Source organism: Ornithodoros turicata, chromosome 1, assembly GCF_037126465.1.
Source record: "Ornithodoros turicata isolate Travis chromosome 1, ASM3712646v1, whole genome shotgun sequence".
NCBI lineage: Eukaryota > Metazoa > Arthropoda > Arachnida > Ixodida > Argasidae > Ornithodoros > Ornithodoros turicata.
The window spans coordinates 13,126,244-13,143,596 of record NC_088201.1 but is presented as its reverse complement, the minus strand read 5'-3'; the positions used below and the strand labels follow the sequence as shown (position 1 = coordinate 13,143,596).

At 46.4% G+C, this 17,353-nt stretch overlaps 2 protein-coding genes across 4 annotated transcripts; one reads left to right on the top strand and one right to left on the bottom strand.

The window, feature by feature from the left end:
• Positions 1 to 680: 680 nt before the first annotated feature.
• Positions 681 to 6,907, top strand: LOC135397170 (B-box type zinc finger protein ncl-1-like). Its single transcript, XM_064628556.1, has 3 exons — positions 681 to 764; positions 4,266 to 4,415; positions 4,733 to 6,907. The coding sequence occupies exons 1-3, from the start codon at positions 717 to 719 to the stop codon at positions 6,890 to 6,892; spliced, it is 2,358 nt and encodes a 785-aa protein (XP_064484626.1). The 5' UTR covers positions 681 to 716; the 3' UTR covers positions 6,893 to 6,907.
• Positions 6,908 to 9,344: 2,437 nt separating this feature from the next.
• Positions 9,345 to 17,079, bottom strand: LOC135397155 (uncharacterized). 3 transcript variants are annotated; one of them, XM_064628543.1, is made up of 12 exons: positions 16,922 to 17,079; positions 16,421 to 16,720; positions 16,122 to 16,253; positions 14,248 to 14,562; positions 14,049 to 14,171; positions 13,871 to 13,981; positions 13,514 to 13,627; positions 13,324 to 13,428; positions 12,594 to 12,707; positions 11,364 to 11,495; positions 11,101 to 11,290; positions 9,345 to 9,568 (listed from the first exon to the last, which is right to left on the bottom strand). In XM_064628543.1, the coding sequence occupies exons 1-12, from the start codon at positions 17,007 to 17,009 to the stop codon at positions 9,481 to 9,483; spliced, it is 1,812 nt and encodes a 603-aa protein (XP_064484613.1). In that variant the 5' UTR covers positions 17,010 to 17,079; the 3' UTR covers positions 9,345 to 9,480. The 3 variants fall into 3 exon arrangements, with proteins under 3 accessions (XP_064484613.1, XP_064484594.1, XP_064484603.1); XM_064628524.1 differs by having other exon boundaries at positions 9,349 to 9,568; positions 16,858 to 17,079; XM_064628533.1 differs by having other exon boundaries at positions 9,351 to 9,568; positions 11,364 to 11,492; positions 16,858 to 17,079.
• Positions 17,080 to 17,353: the final 274 nt, after the last annotated feature.

Here is a 17,353-nt window from a genome sequence, read left to right as displayed (position 1 = left end):
CTATCAATATGGGCCATAGCTAGGATCAGTTCTTTCACCAGTACTTGACAACTAATATGGAAAGCACTAGTTCGTAGGATAAATTATGTATGATGGTAGTTGATGTTCTGAGGCTGGAGCACAGAAGACAACACACAAGCTTCAAGTGTCTAAGAGTACTGAATAATGAATGAAGAATAATGGAGAAAGGAAGTTGCTGAAAAGGTTAGCCAGCTGTAGCATTCCAACCCACATCGGGTCCTACAGCTGGCTAACCTTTTCAGTGTCTTCCTTCTTTCGTCTGAAAAATTATCTATGTGACAGCGTAGAGAACGCATGCTACTTTGCATTTCTTTTACCCAAAATGAAGTGTGGACTACATTCCACGATTACTCCCAGTAGTTTAGAGACATCAACAGTTCGATACCTTCTAGTTTGCGGTGTTAACGGTTGGGTAAAAAAAAAAAACAAATCGTAGCGCGAATAATGATGTGCAACTGGTAACTTTAGATGCTACAGTGACGCAGATTTAAGCTGCACTGGGTGCAGTTGGTCAAATTAAGGCATGAACCAAAAAGAACGACAACAGTGTCATGTGCAAACGTTCCCTCGCGCACACGGACATAACTGTTCGTTAGTCAGCTGAGGTCAAACGTTTACTTTAGAGCTGTATTCTACGCCGTGCATTCTGTAGCGCTGTACCTGTCTGTGTCCACAACACTTTCGTTCCCTTCGTCATGTTCAACAACAGCAGAGTCGTCTCTTACTTCCCTTCACAAGCAACAGTAAGTCGTGCAGTATTTCTTATTTATGGGAAGCCTCTTAGAAGATCAGCATGGCTGTTCAAAGCATCATATGCAAGTTTGTGAACGAGTTAATCAGCTGAGGTTAGGTACACTCCTATTCATAAGCCAAGGCTTTCAGCAACGAACTTGTGTTCGGGATTTCAGAACGAAGCCTCAGGTCACCAGCCGATATTTCGAACACACGGTTCTTCTGGTGACCCAGTGGAACTGTCGAACTATCGGCTCCTGACCTGAGATTTTATTCTTAAAACTGTCAACGGATCGCTCGGTCTTCCTTCTATAAATTCCCGGAGTTCACAACGATACCTCAGGTCAGCAGCCGATATTTCGAACCGACGGTTCTTCTAGTGGCCTACCAGAACAGTCGAAATATCTGCTCCTGACCTAAGGCTTCATTTTTGACGCACTCTCACTGCGTCGCTCTGTCTTCCTTCGGTAGACTTGCAACTGGGAGTTCAGAAGGAATCCAGAGGTCAAGAGCCGATATTTTGAACATACGGTTCTTCTAGTGACTCAGCAGAAGAGTCGAAGCTCCTGACCTGAGGCATCATGCTGATTACACTGACACCGGATCGCTCGGTTTTTCCTTCGGATAACTTGGTTCGGGTCAGGTCAGGAGCCGATAATTCGAACAGACGGTTCTTCTAGTGACGCAGCAGAACAGTCGAAATATCTGCTCCTGACCTGAGGCTTCATTTTTGACACACTGTCACCGCGCTCTGTCTTCCTTCTGTAAACTTGTAACTGGGAGTTCAGATGGAATCATCGGGTGAGGAGCAGATATTTCGAACAGACGGTTCTTCTAGTGACGCAGTAGAATAGTCGAAATATCTGCTCCCGACATGAGGCTTCATGTTAATTACACTGTCACTTCGGCAAACTTGTATCCGGGTTTGGGGCAGATCAGGAGCGGATATTTCGAACAGACGGTCCTTATAGTGACCCAGTAGAATAGTCGAAATATCTGTTCCTGGCCTGAGGCTTCATGCTGATTACACTGTCAACGGATCGCTCGGTCTTCCTTCGGCAAACTTGCATCTGGGTTTGGGTCAGGCCAAGAGCCGATATTTCGAACACATAGTTATTCTAGTGCTCCGGTAGAACAGTTGAAATATCTGCTCCTGAGCTGAGGCTTCATGCTGATTACGCTGTCACCGAATCGCTCGGTCTTCCTTCTATAAAGTTGTAACCAGAAGTTCCGAACGAAACCTCAGTTCAGGAGCAATTTTCGAACAAACGGTTCTTCTAGTGACCCAGTAGAGCAGTCGAAATATCTGCTCCTGACTTAAGGCTTCATGCTGATTACACTGTCACTGGATCGCTCGGTCTTCCTTCGGCAAACTTGTATCTGGGTTCGGGTCAGGTCAGGAGCCGATATTTCGAACAGATGGTTCTTCGAGTGACCCAGTAGAATAGTTGAAATAACCGCTCCTGAGGTAAGGCTTCATGCTGATTATACTGTTACTGTTATTGTTAGTGTTACTGTTATTGTTATACAGTCTGTGAGCAGCTGCTGAACCGGTTTCAATCCCAGGGGGAGTAATTTTTGTAAACGATCATCACACGTGATGACACTAGGATGCATCATTTCACCCTAGAGACAAAAATGCATGGAATGGCGACATGAGGCTTTCCCGCTGCCAAAGAGAAGCAAGATATGCAGCCGTCTGATGGGGAAGCCCATGCCTTCTCTGACATACAGGGTGTCATCCATGTGGACATCTTGGAACAAGGGGTCAGGATTAATGCCCGTACTACTTCGCGTTGATAAAGTGTGCCGTTCGAAAGGCAATTCGCAAGAACCGGGGATGTTGTCCAGAGGGGTCATTCTTCTACATGACAATGCCCGGCCTCACATGGCGAATTTGACGATAGCAATCCTCGCCGAAATGCGCTGGAAGGATTTGCCCCGTGCCCCTTACAGCCCAGATTTAGCACCAAGCGATTACCATTTGTTTGAGCCCCTTAAAGAGTACTGTGAAGGAAAGACGTCCCACATAGATGAAGCCCTCCAGAAAGATGTCCTGGAGTGGATACGACAGCAGCCCACTTTTTTCTACATCAAGGAGTTGTCACAGCGATGACAGCGGTGTCTAGATGGTCATGAGGAAAAACTGACGTAGATTGGTGCTTCACGGATTTTTCATTGCATTTAAAGAAATAAGTCGTACTGGGTCAACCTTGTGCGACCCTCTTATATCATTCATAGGACATCGCCCTCTCCGGGAACGCCTTGACAGTATGGCATGAAATGATGGCTCCTGGGTGCGCACTGTTCTGGGAGGGCTATCTAGCAACAATACGTTTAAAAAAAAGAAAACGTTTATGTGTGCACTGCTTTGGATTCAAAATGTGGGATAAGACTTCGATGAACGGCAAGATGGGTGCATGGAGCAAGAAAGACTGTGAAAGACTATCTACCCAGAGTGGTCGCGAGAATTCGGGAACGCAGACGTTTTCCGAGCTGGTCTATAGGTAATGGCGAAACTGATGCCGATAGTTTATTTGCATCTATCACTGTGCGGGAAGATCGGAAATGTCGAGGAAAGTGTTGGAGATGAACATTCCAGTGTTCATCCTATTTGCTTTCGAAAACTAACGTCAACACTACAATGCCGACACTGAATGTTGATGGTTTCCTCCTCTTAATTTTTTCATCTACTGCAAGAAATGGTCAATGATCGGCGGGCTGGACACTGAAGCAAGACCAAATGTCCCTTTAGGTACCATGTTCTTCGATAAACAACCAGAGATAGTTTTTACAGTAGGACGGGGAGGCTCGACTTTGAGCGAAGGGTCATAACTGTGGAGGATCAGCCCCAACGAAAACCTTGCACAAATCACAAAGAACCAAGACTGAGATGAGACTTCCGGGTTTTCTTTGCATGTTCTGGAGGGCGTTTATTTTGTATTGGGAATTTCGTTTATTTTTTACAAGTTGCAACTGAGTTAACCTCATTAAAGAATCCCTCATTAAATGACCATCATGAAAGAATGAGAAGCTGCCTTTGGAAAACGGCTACTGTTACGCGTTAGAACTTGCAGGACAATGACGTACCATGTTAGTGCGTGAGTTCCAACAACTAGCTACCCCTGTGTCATATAGTCCAGTTTGAGAGGGAGGGAAAGCACGATAGAAAGATATCTCGTGCCCTCCTCCTCATCGTCTACAATTAGTATCAGACGGATGCTTCGGGTATTGCTAAGTGAAACACTCTTTGGGTAAAAGTCACCCTTCCTCGTTGCGGGGATTGATAACCCGCGATGTGAGTCCCAATCCCGACACAAAAGGAAACCAATCACACATCAGGGAATGGCTTTTCTTGCCGAGCTCTCGGCTACTCACTCGAACCCGCAAAAGCGGGAGGTTCTCAGGTAAATCCGTATAGCTTCAAAGTTAACCCTATGATTCGAAACCCTACCTATGATATAGGCTATTCGTATGTCATAAACTAAATACATACTATATTGCCTTTCCAGGACGACGTAGCAGGGAGTAGGTTGCCAGGTGACTTGACTCCTTTCCCGGTCTGTCCTGGAACATCGCGTTCCCTCCAGAGCAGCCTCAATCCGAATGCTACCATCAGCTCCAAGTGCGGCAGCTGCCAGGACGCCTCCATATTTCCTAAGGTGTGTGTCATATTATACTAACCATGGTAGTGGGGATAACTTTGAGGAGCTAGCAACTAAATCGACAGACAGCGTAGGAAATCATGCAGTCTCGAAGACAACGCACAGTGAGCAGAGCAGCGCACGTTGTTGTTTCCGCGACGAATTCGACAAATTTCGAGCCCGTAGACGCATTTGATATTTATGCTGCGGGGAAGTATTAGGCGCTCTTGTCTCACGCCGTCGTCGTCACTAAACGGAACGGACACTTAGATGTTTCGTGCGATGCTTTGTGGCTCAACGAACTATAGATTCAATATATAACATTTGATTCGCAGGTACTCAACTGTCTGCACACCTTCTGCAAATTGTGCCTGGAAAGACAACAAACAACAACCGACAAGTTGAAGTGCCCTCAGTGCTTACAGGAGACGACCTTACCAGCCGAAGGCATTGCCGGACTCTTCTCACACTATGCCACATCGATCATCCTCAAGACCTTGGTGCTCGACCGTTCCTGTCTGACGTGCACTGCTTGCAAACACACAGCTGTTCCTGCAGTTGCACGCTGCCTTGATTGCGTCCACTATATATGTTTCAATTGTGTAATGGCACACCAATTCATGCATTGGCTTCAGTCCCACCGGGTTCTCACATTGGGTGGGATACAGATCTATCCAAACAACCTTACAAAAAATGACCAAGCGACACGTTGTTTCCGCCACAAAAATGAGACTGTTCAGTTCATCTGCAGGACCTGCAACATTTCTGTTTGCCGGGAGTGCGCAGAGTTTGAACACCCCATTGACACGCACACCCTCATGGCACTTGTGGACGTGAGACAAAAGCTCAACGAAGATCTCTCATTCGTCATCAGCAGCACTAAAAAGAAGACCGACAACCTCCTGAGCTCTGTAATGGGCATAGAAAACACTTTGAGCCGGTTACACATCCAGTACCGCGAAGCTCAGGCTGATATTTGCAGCTCCTTCGAATCCTGGAACGAGACGACACTGGAACGGACCAAGCAAGAAATTCTGATAGACCTGCAGAACACCTACAATAAAAAATTTCTGTTCATGGAGCGCCTGGGCAAGAAAGTGCAAGAGAGCTTATGCAAGATAATCAAAGTTTGCGTCACTGCCGAAAGGCTTGCAACCTTCTCCTCTACCAACAAGGAATTACTAGCATTTCAAGAACTGCTGGATACAGATTTCCAAGAAATAATGACCTTCAATCCGGAGACACACTTGCAGGGCATGGACCTGGTGTTCGTGCCAAACTTCACCGCCTTGCAAGTCAGCATCCAAAATTCGTTGGCGTGTACCCAGCAGCGCTCCGAAGTCGTTCTGCGTGGAGGGTTCTCACGACCCGATCTCGAGGCCCCTACCACCGAAAGTTATTCCAACAGATATTCGCAAACTCCTCTTGGAACGAGCAACAACGCATCGTTGAGCACATCGTTAATGCGTGAGCGCACCTACTGCAGTGGTGCAAGTTGCTCTACTAGCAATGACCCGTGTTCTACGAGCCTCTTGCCTTATGCCGAAAAATGGTCCACAGTGCCGAACCCAATATTTCCCTACGTACCTCACCTATCGGAGCCCAGCGTTAGCCTGCTGCGCAGTTCATACGCCTTGGGTGACGTCCTGCAAAACAAGTCCCCAATAAAGCGCCAGAAAATTTTCTACCACAGCAAGTTCGGAGAGTTCGGCGTCATGGAGGGTCAGTTCACGGAACCGTGTGGGGTAGCTGTTAACGCTCAAGGCGACATCATCATAGCAGACACCAACCGCCATCGTATCCAGGTATTCGACAGAGGCTGCAGATTCAAATTACGCTTCGGAGAGTGCGGCAGGAGAGACGGCCAATTGCATTATCCAAACCGTGTTTTTGTCGTTCACGCTTTCGGCCACATTATAGTGACTGAACGATCTCCAACGCATCAGGTTCAAGTTTTCAACCAGTACGGACACTTCCTGCGAAAATTTGGTTCCTCAGTCTTGGAGCATCCGCGTGCAGTCACTGTCGACAGCAAACGACGAATCATCGTCGTTGAATGCAAAGTGATGCGAGTTATCATCTTCGACCTTTGGGGAAACATCTTGCGTCAGTTCAGCTGTTCCGAGCACCTCGAGTTCCCGAACGGCGTCGCAGCAAATGACAAGGAGGAAATTTTTATCTCCGACAATGGCGCTCATTGTGTGAAGGTGTTCTCCTACGAAGGTGCACTCCTCCGGCTCATTGGTGGAGCTGGGGTAACCAACTATCCCATAGCTGTGTGCATCAACAGAAATGGTCATCTGGTCGTATCGGACAATCACCACTACTTCCACATCACTGTGTTTACGCAAGATGGTCATCTCGTGAGCGCCTTCGAAAGCCACGTGAAACACGCACAGTGCTACGATGTAGCTCTGACGCACGACAACTCCGTCATACTTGCTAGCAAGGACTGCAGACTTTACATTTACCGCTATGACCAGTCATTGTTCTGAAGGTTTCATGCACTAAAAGTTTCCGAGTATGCTAGTATTTGTGGTCTTTCTCTGTTTGTGGAGCTTATTTCTATTGATACCCTTGGTTGTGCACGACGGAATTTGTACTATACGCACTCAAGATTCTCCGTGGTTTAAAAAATTACCGGTATCCCTGTTGATGCAACGAGGGGTAAAGCGATACCAATCTTACTGCTAAGAAAATGCGGGGATAATTTGAAATTGAGCGTAATGTAATGTAGGTGCAGAACTGCAATGAGCTGTATACGGGAGAAGGGGCGGAGTCACGTTGAATACACTGCTGGTGTGCTCACCGGGTTAATCACCGGGACACTTTTGTGGTTCCATGGAGGAAGGAAAGAGGAGGAGCCCAATTGCTCTGAGAAGTGAAGCCGAGATTGGCCACTCCAGTGACATCACCATTCGCCATCCGGTTTCGATTACATACTTCTCTATGGGAGCCCCCAACGCATACTTTCGGAATACTTGGAGAGGTGTGGTGGTAGCGCGCCGAAGTGGCCGCCAAAGTGGCGTGCGCAAAGCGACCTCATTGGGCTATTCAGGTAACGTGACCCTCGCATGGCTCCAAAGAAGCTACAGCGCACCTCCTATCCTCGCGTCACTTGCCACACGCTACTCTCTTCTGTCGAAGAGCCGATGGGCGCCTCCTTTTCGTCTATCCTCCATGGGTGGTTCACAAGTTGGAGCACTGATAAAGGCCGGGACAGAGCCCAGCACCCCACCCCTAATGCCCCCTAAAAAAATATCGTGCAGAAAGGCCAAAAACGCCACAACCTCAGCAGATATGGACGTCACCCTCCCTCCACCCCGCCCCCTACGGGACAGCAACCCCCCTCCCGGTAAATCAGGGGAATGTCCTTGGGATGGGGTGTCCCGAAAAAACTGGCGTGGCGGGTTATTACCACGGGTCGGATCTTGCCAACTCCGAATATTCCCGGGCCTAGGCCAACGGCTCAGCTGAGTCGTGGTCTCGGTTTCGTGAGCAGTTTCTTTTCACATCATAAATATTATGTGTCACATTGTATCCGGCCGGGATAGAGTAGTGGTATGCAGCCTCTGTCCAGTTCGATTCTCGGATGTTGAGGAAGGCCTGGGTTGGGTAAATCTTCGTCTCTTCGGGTACGGGCCGGACGAGAAAGACAGGGACGTGCAGTGCTTTACAACGGGTACAATGCTTTGCCGATGACTGTTTCATCAAATACAGTTACCATATGTCCTACTCCGCAATGTATTTCATGCATAGTAAATTACTTCAACGACTGCGGCTACAACAGATGCAGCATCGCTACTCGTTGTGTTTATGTAATGATAGAGAAATATAAATAAATCTTAAATAAATGGAAAGGGGGAAAGGAGATAAAGGAAAACTGTTGCTGTCACTTGTTACTTGACTTTATAATTGTATGTATTATTTTGCTATTGTGTATTTCAAATATTTGTTTTGTAACGTGTTACCATCCAGTATCCAAACATATCAACGGTCAGTTCAAGCATATATGTCTTGAACAGCACGAGTGGTATGTCCTGATGATTTCATACATTAAAAACACATTTTTCATACATTAATACATTTTTCATGAGAAAAATTAATGTCAAAACTCCATGGAGTTCGTGATAGGAACGTAATGTGGAATCACATTACACGTTGAGTTTCTGATGCGTTTCTGTTGACTCATTAAAGACACATCAAGATCATACAAGAAATTCCACTGCCAAGGAAGCCACTGCGAACCAAGCCCTTCGTAGCCACCTCTTGGCAGATCCGTCGGCTTGACCCGTTTGCAGCCGCAGTTTAGCACGCCAGTCCTTCTAGCGCAGCATAACACCGCCATAAGTGCTTGTGCACCGACGGTTCCCGTGGCACCATCTGTCGCCAGAGCTGAGGTCTCGGCGCATACCACAGAAATTTCAGAGGGGGTAGCCACGGTGAGGGCAGCCCAATAATGCTATCGCATTAAAATTGCCCTTGCTGGCCAGAAACTCCGTTTTAAGAACAATTGTTTTGATTCTCGATTCTGTTCACCATAAGCCATCAAAGAGCAACGAGAAAGAGAAAGAAAATTCGTATTTTGAGACATTCTTTTGCGAGAATTCAATATATATTCCATCTTCAGAGGCGCATTTACAGTGTAGACAACGTCCCTTTCCCTTCCCTACTCAAACTACGACGGGTTGAACAGCCACACGTACTATATGGTTCGCCGAGTAGTAACGTTACAAGCCAGTATGTGACTCGTTCACCATGCACACAATGACAGATGAAGAATCATGCAATAAAAACTGCGTTATGTGCTCCCATCAACTACTTATTGCGACGGAGATGCAGTAAAGGAGTTGTCAAGAACGCAAAAGACAGAAGAAACATTCTATTAACTTTACAATCCTCCATATGTTTCACTATCTCTTGCTTTGATCGATGTTTGGTCGATTTAAACCCACAGGTCAAGGGTATCTCGGAAACGGTATTTGACTGGCAGTTGACATATCTGTTTTTATGATTTTTAGAAAGAGTCACAAGAAGCACAAGAGAGCGTAATACAAGGAAGCTTTTTCTTTTTTTTTAAGTGCTAGGCCTTCGCATGGAAGACCGTTGACGAGCGATACTGGCGAGGATTCGGTTGCCGACCACATTTTCTAGGAGCTTCAGCTGTGACCCTGAAAGCACAACGTTCGGTTATTTTCTGTCTACGACTCCAAACATGTTCCCTCTTCAAAATTAGAAGGAGCTATTTAGTTGCGGGCTTCCCAAAAGAATAGTAAGCTGTCCACACTGTGCGGAAGCAAGCAGTGCACTTCTGGTACCACTGATTTCAACGGAACCGAGAACACGTCACTAAAGAGCCGGAGTTATACAGTTCTGGAATGCAGGGTCGTGCCGGGCCGTAGACTTTACCGGGAAAGTTCAGCACCGCCCAGTACGGTACAAGTCTTTCGGGTCCTCTCTGTAGGTTGTTCTCGGACTTTTTTACCGGTGAAAGTTGCCCGTAAGGTAAAATGCGGTTAACAGCTAGGGTTGCCACCAGGCCGGTTATTTGCTCGCTCTGCCGGTTGCCGGTAGGAAGGTGATACCGGCAGCCTTTTGCCGGTATTTGTGGCTCAACACCTTTCATAGGGGCTTTTACGGGGTTTTCCTTTCAACATTCCACTACAGCTTGAATAAATCTGGAGCCCAGACCCACTCCGGACTCACCAGTCGTTTTCTTAGTTATTCATTATTATCATCATTGTTGTCTTGAGCGAGTACCGTTCTTTCTTTCTCTCTCTCTCTCTGTATACTCTCAACCCCTCAGCCCTCACCCACTTTCCCTTTCCCGCAAACATTTCCTCCTTTCCCTCTATTCCACCTCCTCTCCCTCAGCCGGTATTTTTTACTACGAAAGGTGGCAACCCTATTAACAGCAACAATCGGTGTGTCGGTGTCCCTTCTATCAGACTCACGGAGGACGAGATTTGTTATCTCAACTGTCAGTGCAGGAAGACCTCCGTGTGCCGGAGATTTCCGACGCACGTCAAAAGAACCCCGGGTGGTCGAAATTATCCGCAGTCCTACCCTGCGGCACGTGCAACATGTCGATCGTCATACTATAGGCAGATAAATCTTACGTATAACATCACGGGACCATTATTGCAGGAAGACCAGACAACAAAAACAGGAAGGGATGTTGTCGATATCAGTTTATACCTTATTCTTTGTTCGTCAAATCCTGTTCTGTGTTCTGAATAAATCCTGTCAGCTGTAAGTTAGAAGTTGTGTCGAGCGGTTCTGTCCGTGTATTGATCCTGGCTGCTTCAATTCGTAAGACACGCTAAGCCAGTTTTGTCCGTGGATGTCAAAATGACAAAGTGCTTCATGAATCTGTCTTATGGTCAAAACTGTTCCATTGTTAATAGGGCCGACTATTCCATTATGCAGACCTCGGCTACCTGTGCGATAGAGTTCAGCAACCGGCAGATGATCAACAGGAGATGGTGAGTTCCTGTTTTATGGCTCACGAGCTATACTATAGCCGTTGTGCGCCTAACAAAGGACAGATGGACGCCAGCAGGAGCAGTGTACATCGAAGTTGGCAGCGACAAACGAATACCAATGTAGCATCATGAATTGGGGGAGTTGAGAATTAAAAGCGCTTTCTTGATTTATCGCACTTGGAAATAAAGCATCCCATCTGAGCTACATGGAAACTCACCATTGGGCATCGCTAACATTTACGACTTCGGCATTGTTGGACACTATTGCATGTTCCATTTCTTCCTTCTTGACGAATAATGCGATGCAAACTATAAACGCCGCCGCGATTGTGACTGACATTCCAATTCCTGCGCCCATAATGAAGATCTTCTTCATGTCTGGATGTATTGTGACAATATCGTGGCCCACTGCAGAACAGAATACCAGTTTGAGTACCAAGCTTTATTGGAAAGTACTGGCGATTTTCGTCTCAATACCTACCTTCTTCGCAGAAACCCAACACCATTTCTGTCCCTTTCTTGCAGACACAGACTTGTTCCAGACAGACTTTATTTCCTCCGCAATCAGAGTCAAAGAAACACTCGCTCTTCTTCAGGACTGCTTGTCTCACTGCTTAGGCAAGATACATGTATACAGTTTAAAATACGCAAAAAAAAAAAAAACTGCATCGGTAAGCCACACACACCGTCATAATTCATCGTTGTACAGAACTGAGAGGCAGTAGTCAATGTGGTCCTGATACCATGGCCGCAGGCGTGTGTATAACTAATCTGTGGTCAACAGGACGCGGAGTCGCATGGCCGCTGATGCCTGCGACGGTGGCGAAAAAGGGGGAACTTATCTTGTCTCTATAGACCTCTTCCTGTTTGTAAACAAATGACGTCAAAGTGTTCGACAGCGCCACTAATTTGGTAGAGTTGAACTACGCTCGAAGCTAGGGGCAAACAAGGTCGCGCCCGAAAGCCACGGTCTTGAGGGGATTACGATGGTCCATGAAGGGGACGCGACCTTCGGTCCTACTTTTTTTTTCAATAGGAGGCAGCAAAGTAGTGCCTATTCGTGGAACCCAACCATCCCCTTCCGATTTGTTTCGGTGTCAGTCTGTCTACCAACGTCATGATGACGTTTCTCGGGTAGAGGTCTATTCTGCCAGAAGCACCATTGGCATGGCCGCAGGGCCAAGTTCAGTTATTTGCATCGATGTGATATCGTGGCTGAAGATGTGGAGCAGGGGTGCCGAAAATCTCTCAGAATCTCACGCATTGTTGAAATCCTATTCCGGCACATTTTCGGTTCAAGATAGTGATCCTTCCTACGAACAACATGATTCGGCATTCGCACGTTAACCATATATTTTACTTACAGCAATACAGCGAAGATAGTAAAAGTAGTGCCCACTGAGAACCAATACCAATGGTGTCGAGGATCAAGCGCGTGGGCTTCATAACTTAGAGCTCAAGCATGTTCGAAAAAGGCATGTCTCGTTGATCATGACACGGAAAAGGATAAATATATTTTATTTGCGCGCAGAGTACAAAATGTATACACTCCACAGAACAAACCAACATCAAGGTAATTTAACGCGTTTAAGTAAGAGCCCGGATAAATTGTGTTGGTAGTTGGGTACCCGACAGTTAGCAAGTAAGTGACAGCAACCAGCTTAGTGTATCGACAATATTGACGACTAAAAAGTACCGATACGGTAATTACCTTCAACACACTTCTTGTTGAGTACTATAAAACCACTCCTGCAGATACAGCTCCTGTTGATGCAGACCATATTTGCGTCGGGGCAGTCGGCAAACGAGATGCATGCCATGTTCCCTATTGCAAGAAGCATCTCAGTCTTTGAATACGGTAGTAAAGCAGAGATCATGGAAGCAAGTAAAAGTACGCAACCGGTGCTACATTACGCATTACCACACACGTCACGACACAATTCATGCAGCTCGAATCGCCACGGAAAACTACTTAGACAAAATCGCCGGCTGTGAGCAAAAGCATGCTGGCGTTGAAGGATGCCCTGCTCGCCATGGCACCGCATTGTGCACTTTTTTTGCGATTTCTTCCAGGTATACCGACTTCTGTCTGTGGCCGGTCCCACACCCAGTCAGACATTTGGAAAATGTATATAGTATGGCTCATCACTGGCTGACAGGAAAATCCCAACTTTCATGTGTGAATCTTGTGCAGTTTACACTAAAAGAACAAGGAAGCCTTCTAGCCGTAACGACTTGAACACTTCTTGCCTCAGTTCTTCTATGTTCAAAGATATCCTTGTACTATCCACAATACTAAACAGGTTTCATGAAATTATGTCCGAGCTACACGATTTTTGTCATCACGAAGTTATTGCAAGTATCGGAGTCCGAATTAACCGGCGTTGTCCTACGATGAAAAGTAAACGCGCGTATCCAAGTAACTCCCCAATCTCACTTACGAAGAATGCATTTGCCCATGTGATCGACCAGGTCCTGCCCACATGTACACGATGTATTGTAGCACCTCATACTTGTGTCTTGACAATGCATGTCCTGACTACATACTGCGGAAAGCGATATTCGTTATACGGACACCATTGAATTATTGATGCAGGTTTCGCGAACAGATAGTTTACAGTATAAGCTTACCTATTGGCATGCAAGCTTTGTTGATTTCTTGGAAGCCATGTTTACATATGCAGCTTCCCTTATAGCAGACAGTGTTCGTTATAATTCTAGAACACTCGTAGTGACTTTCGCAATCTGCAAATGCAAGGAAAATGTTCGTAATATGTCTTCACGATCAGGAATAAATCGAAGCTGAGGTAAGTGACAGTTCACATTGTTCTAAAACCTACAGAAGCCACAGTATCAAGCGTCGACATGAGTTCATAAAAAAAAAGAATTTACGTAGGCTCCAATGATCTCAACCCCTGGTGTTGATATTACGATATCAAAACTGTTAGTATAAGAAATATCGTCTTAAACGGGATCGCCCTAACGTACCTCGTGGATAGCACTTCCCATCAAACAAGACCATCCCTTCGGGACACACGCAAAAACTATTGTTACAAAGTGTGCCCGTGTGTGCCTTGCAATCTGATGTATTCCTGCAAGCTGAAGTAAGTCATCAATCATAAGTCCCCCCACCGCGTGTCTTAGGCCCTGCAACCAAAACACTTACATTTAGCGCACGAGCCATTCACGTTACTTGAGAAAGAACAGCGGCATTGTCTGTCCAAACATTGCGCATTCAGTTCAACACAGTCAGTATCATCCATGCATTCCATACCAAGTGCTGTAACGGCTGTCACGATGACATTAGCATTACGTACGACACTGATTCGCCAAATCAGGACGCACACGAAAGAGCTTGAACTTACGAATGACCACAACTGGCAATATAATTTCATTCGAAACAACCGGGTGGCTTTTCAGAGTGATCCTGACAAGCACAGTGTTACTTCTTGTGACGTTCCAAAGCACAACTGTCCTCCTTTCTTTGTACTGAGTAGAGTTTGGTGGCAGGGTAACCGTGCTGCTGCTTTCAACGCCCCGTAGCCGTTCTGTGACGACAACGTCCATATCAACGACGAACTCGTACGTGAGAACTAGATTGTCGTTTTTCTCCAGTAGTATCCGGTCTCCGTGTTGGTAGCTTTCGCCATAACGGTTCGAAATGTTCAGGTTTGCAGTTCCTAAAGAAGAAGAGAGAAAATGTAATGCCCTTCATATATTCAAGAACGCCAAACACGTATACAGCCTAGGCGGCGTTCCTGTTGGTGACGTGTGACACATAGTATCCAGCCAGGGGGGGTAGTGGCTAGCTAAAGGGATTACGAGAACTGATCATTTGATTCCGGGTATGGTTTTTGTGGAGTAAATCAGCTGACTTACTGGAGAGTAAGTAGATTGAATCTCTGTATGCAAGACGGGGATATGTCGAGTTATCCCCTTTTTAGTATTTCTGCCGCAATGACAACTACATACAAATATGTACCTGCCAAAGAAAATTTAGGACCGTATTGCAATTTATTGGTTCGCTACAGGAAGGTAAGAAACGGGACCTGCATGTGTGCCAATGAGACGGACAGTCGATCAGACCAGGCCACTTTTCTATGCACACGACTTCGACAGGAACTTAGACTTCTACTCGAGAAACATGTTCTCCCAGCCTCACGTGATCGTGTCAGCGGTGCCATTGAGCGTTGTAATCGAAAAAAAGAAAAAATACGCGTGTATTAATCAATAGTCATATATGCTGGCCATCCAGGACATTATTTTCAAGACTGTGCTTCTTTAGGGGCACGATAGGCCCAACCCTGGCTGCTCCACAGCACAAAGGTGACTTCGCCCTACCTGACATCACTGTCAAAGTCAGATCCGTGAAAACTATTTTTTTTTTTTTTCAGCATGAAGACCCTGTGCGTGCCGTGTTACATTGAAAAAGGGGATATGTCATGCTCCTGGATTTTGTTCAATTTCTGGTAAGTCACAGACCCGAAAACGATGCGAACGGGATATGCATGTAAAGTAGACCATACATACATGTTACACATTTTGCATTTGCGTTATTCGAGGGAACCCAGCCGCGATTACTTTACCAAATATTCACTTGAAGTTTAGTCGGTTTGGGATTTTTCGACTTATCCCCTAAGAGGTTCAATTGTCGCCTTCGAAGGAATGTCCATGTGATTGTATGCACGTATTCCAGACCTCCTGCCACTGAAAAGAGTAGGTGGTGGTGGTGATGGAACTGCTTACCTATATACTATCGGCCACGCTCAAGCGGGCAACGTCACGACTATCGCATGGGGGGGGGGGGGTCATTCGTCCTGGGACGACTTCACAAAGAACTGTGCACACATTTGTCTTAGAGCGACCGAGGAAAAAACACCCAGACAGCACAGCTGGCGCACTGATGCCACGTGGCCTGCCTTCATGTCACTTCGCTACAGATTATAATCCCCCTGCTCCCCCCCCCCCCCACAAAAAAAAACAGTCTCAGAATTAAAGGACCAGTACTGGCATATTGCGCACATCTCGTATTGCATCGGGACGTTAATTGGATGCAGCGTGGTGGAGAGGAGAAGCACAGCAACAAATTTTAGATAATAACAAGCAGAACAGACCGCTACACCAGTGTGGCTTAAGTATACCTTCTGCCTTCCATTTCACGTGTGAGAAATAGTACTGGAAGAAAGAAGAAAAAAAAATGTCCCCTACTATAAGCAGTCTAATCATAATACAACCTGACCTTTTGAAGCACTGCATCTCCAGATATTGCCCGATGAGTACATAATGTTCGGGCATCTGCATGCAGAACTGCATTCAGTTGGGAGTACTGCCGAATTGCATCTCCAGTCACTCGTGCATTTCTTGAGGACAGCTGCAATTACACATTCCAGAGGCCAAAATGAGCTTCTAACGCGATTAAAATACTACACATAAGCGAACACTGACGTTGTTTTCTCGTGTCATTTTTATGGCAGGTATTTCACAGCATATTCAAGGAGTCAACACATTTTAAGTAAAGGTATTTCAAGCTGTGCTTACGGACAACCGAGACGTTCCAGAAGAGTGCTCGACTCCTGTTGGTACCTCTCATAAGAGCTATGCAGGCATACTGACCGCTGTCGTTGACTTTCATGTTTTCGAGCAGTACGGTGTTGCTGATCTTGTAGTAGCGGAGTCCCATGGGGACGACAACCTCCTGAACGCGGCGCACTATGTCATCCTTGACGCAGCGGATGTCCGTGTCCGAGCTCGTTTCAAGCACGTACTCAAGACGCAGCGAATCTCCTACTTTGTACGTTTTCGTTGGTACAGCATCGCGTTTTGCAAAATTCAACGTGTCTGTAACAGAACGTGCGTAACGTAAACGGCATGCAATCACCAAACGATTTTGTAATGACAGTGCTGGGGAGTATAATGAATGACAACTTCAAGAATGGCGCGACTCAACAAAATGCAATGCGCTTGAGTTGCCTTACATGTTTTCTCAATCATGAATCCAAGACACGTGTGGAGCAGGAAGAACAACACTGTGCCTATTACCATTCTGTATGGCACTGGGGACTCGCGCGAACAATGTACACTTGAGGCCAGTGTGCACGACATGCATCCCTTTTGGACCAGAATACATCACAAGACGCCTTCTTTTAACGCAATGTCCCACGGATGGACGATGGCACTCTATTAACGCAGTTCATAACTTCATCTTCGTCGAGTCTAGGCCTCCATGTATTACACCAGGCCTGAAAGCTCCCAAGAAAAAGCTGTGCCGCACTTAGTTCGTTTACCTGCCACATTGGCGCTCCCTACATGGCCCAAAAGGCTGCTAAGCAGACCGCGATCCGCAATGAGGAACGACTATTACTACACCGTCACCTTCGCTCGTTGTTGCTCGTGGTACAGCATGCAGCAGCATTCTCCACGGATTGTGGCGGTTGTGTGCTCTACTCCCGAATGATTTACTGTCATCGTGTG

Bases quoted from the DNA above. Each gene is read 5' to 3' on its own strand.
- LOC135397170 (XM_064628556.1), top strand. From the start codon at position 717: ATGTTCAACAACAGCAGAGTCGTCTCTTACTTCCCTTCACAAGCAACA. The intron at 765-4,265 runs GTAAGTCGTGCA...TTGCCTTTCCAG, and splicing joins ACTTCCCTTCACAAGCAACA to GACGACGTAGCAGGGAGTAG. The intron at 4,416-4,732 runs GTGTGTGTCATA...TTTGATTCGCAG, and splicing joins ACGCCTCCATATTTCCTAAG to GTACTCAACTGTCTGCACAC.
- LOC135397155 (XM_064628524.1), bottom strand. From the start codon at position 16,984: ATGTCGTGCACACTGGCCTCAAGTGTACATTGTTCGCGCGAGTCCCCA. The intron at 16,254-16,420 runs GTAAGCACAGCT...GTGTAATTGCAG, and splicing joins CTGGAACGTCTCGGTTGTCC to CTGTCCTCAAGAAATGCACG. The intron at 9,569-11,100 runs GTGAGTTTCCAT...TTGTGCTTTCAG, and splicing joins AATGTTAGCGATGCCCAATG to GGTCACAGCTGAAGCTCCTA.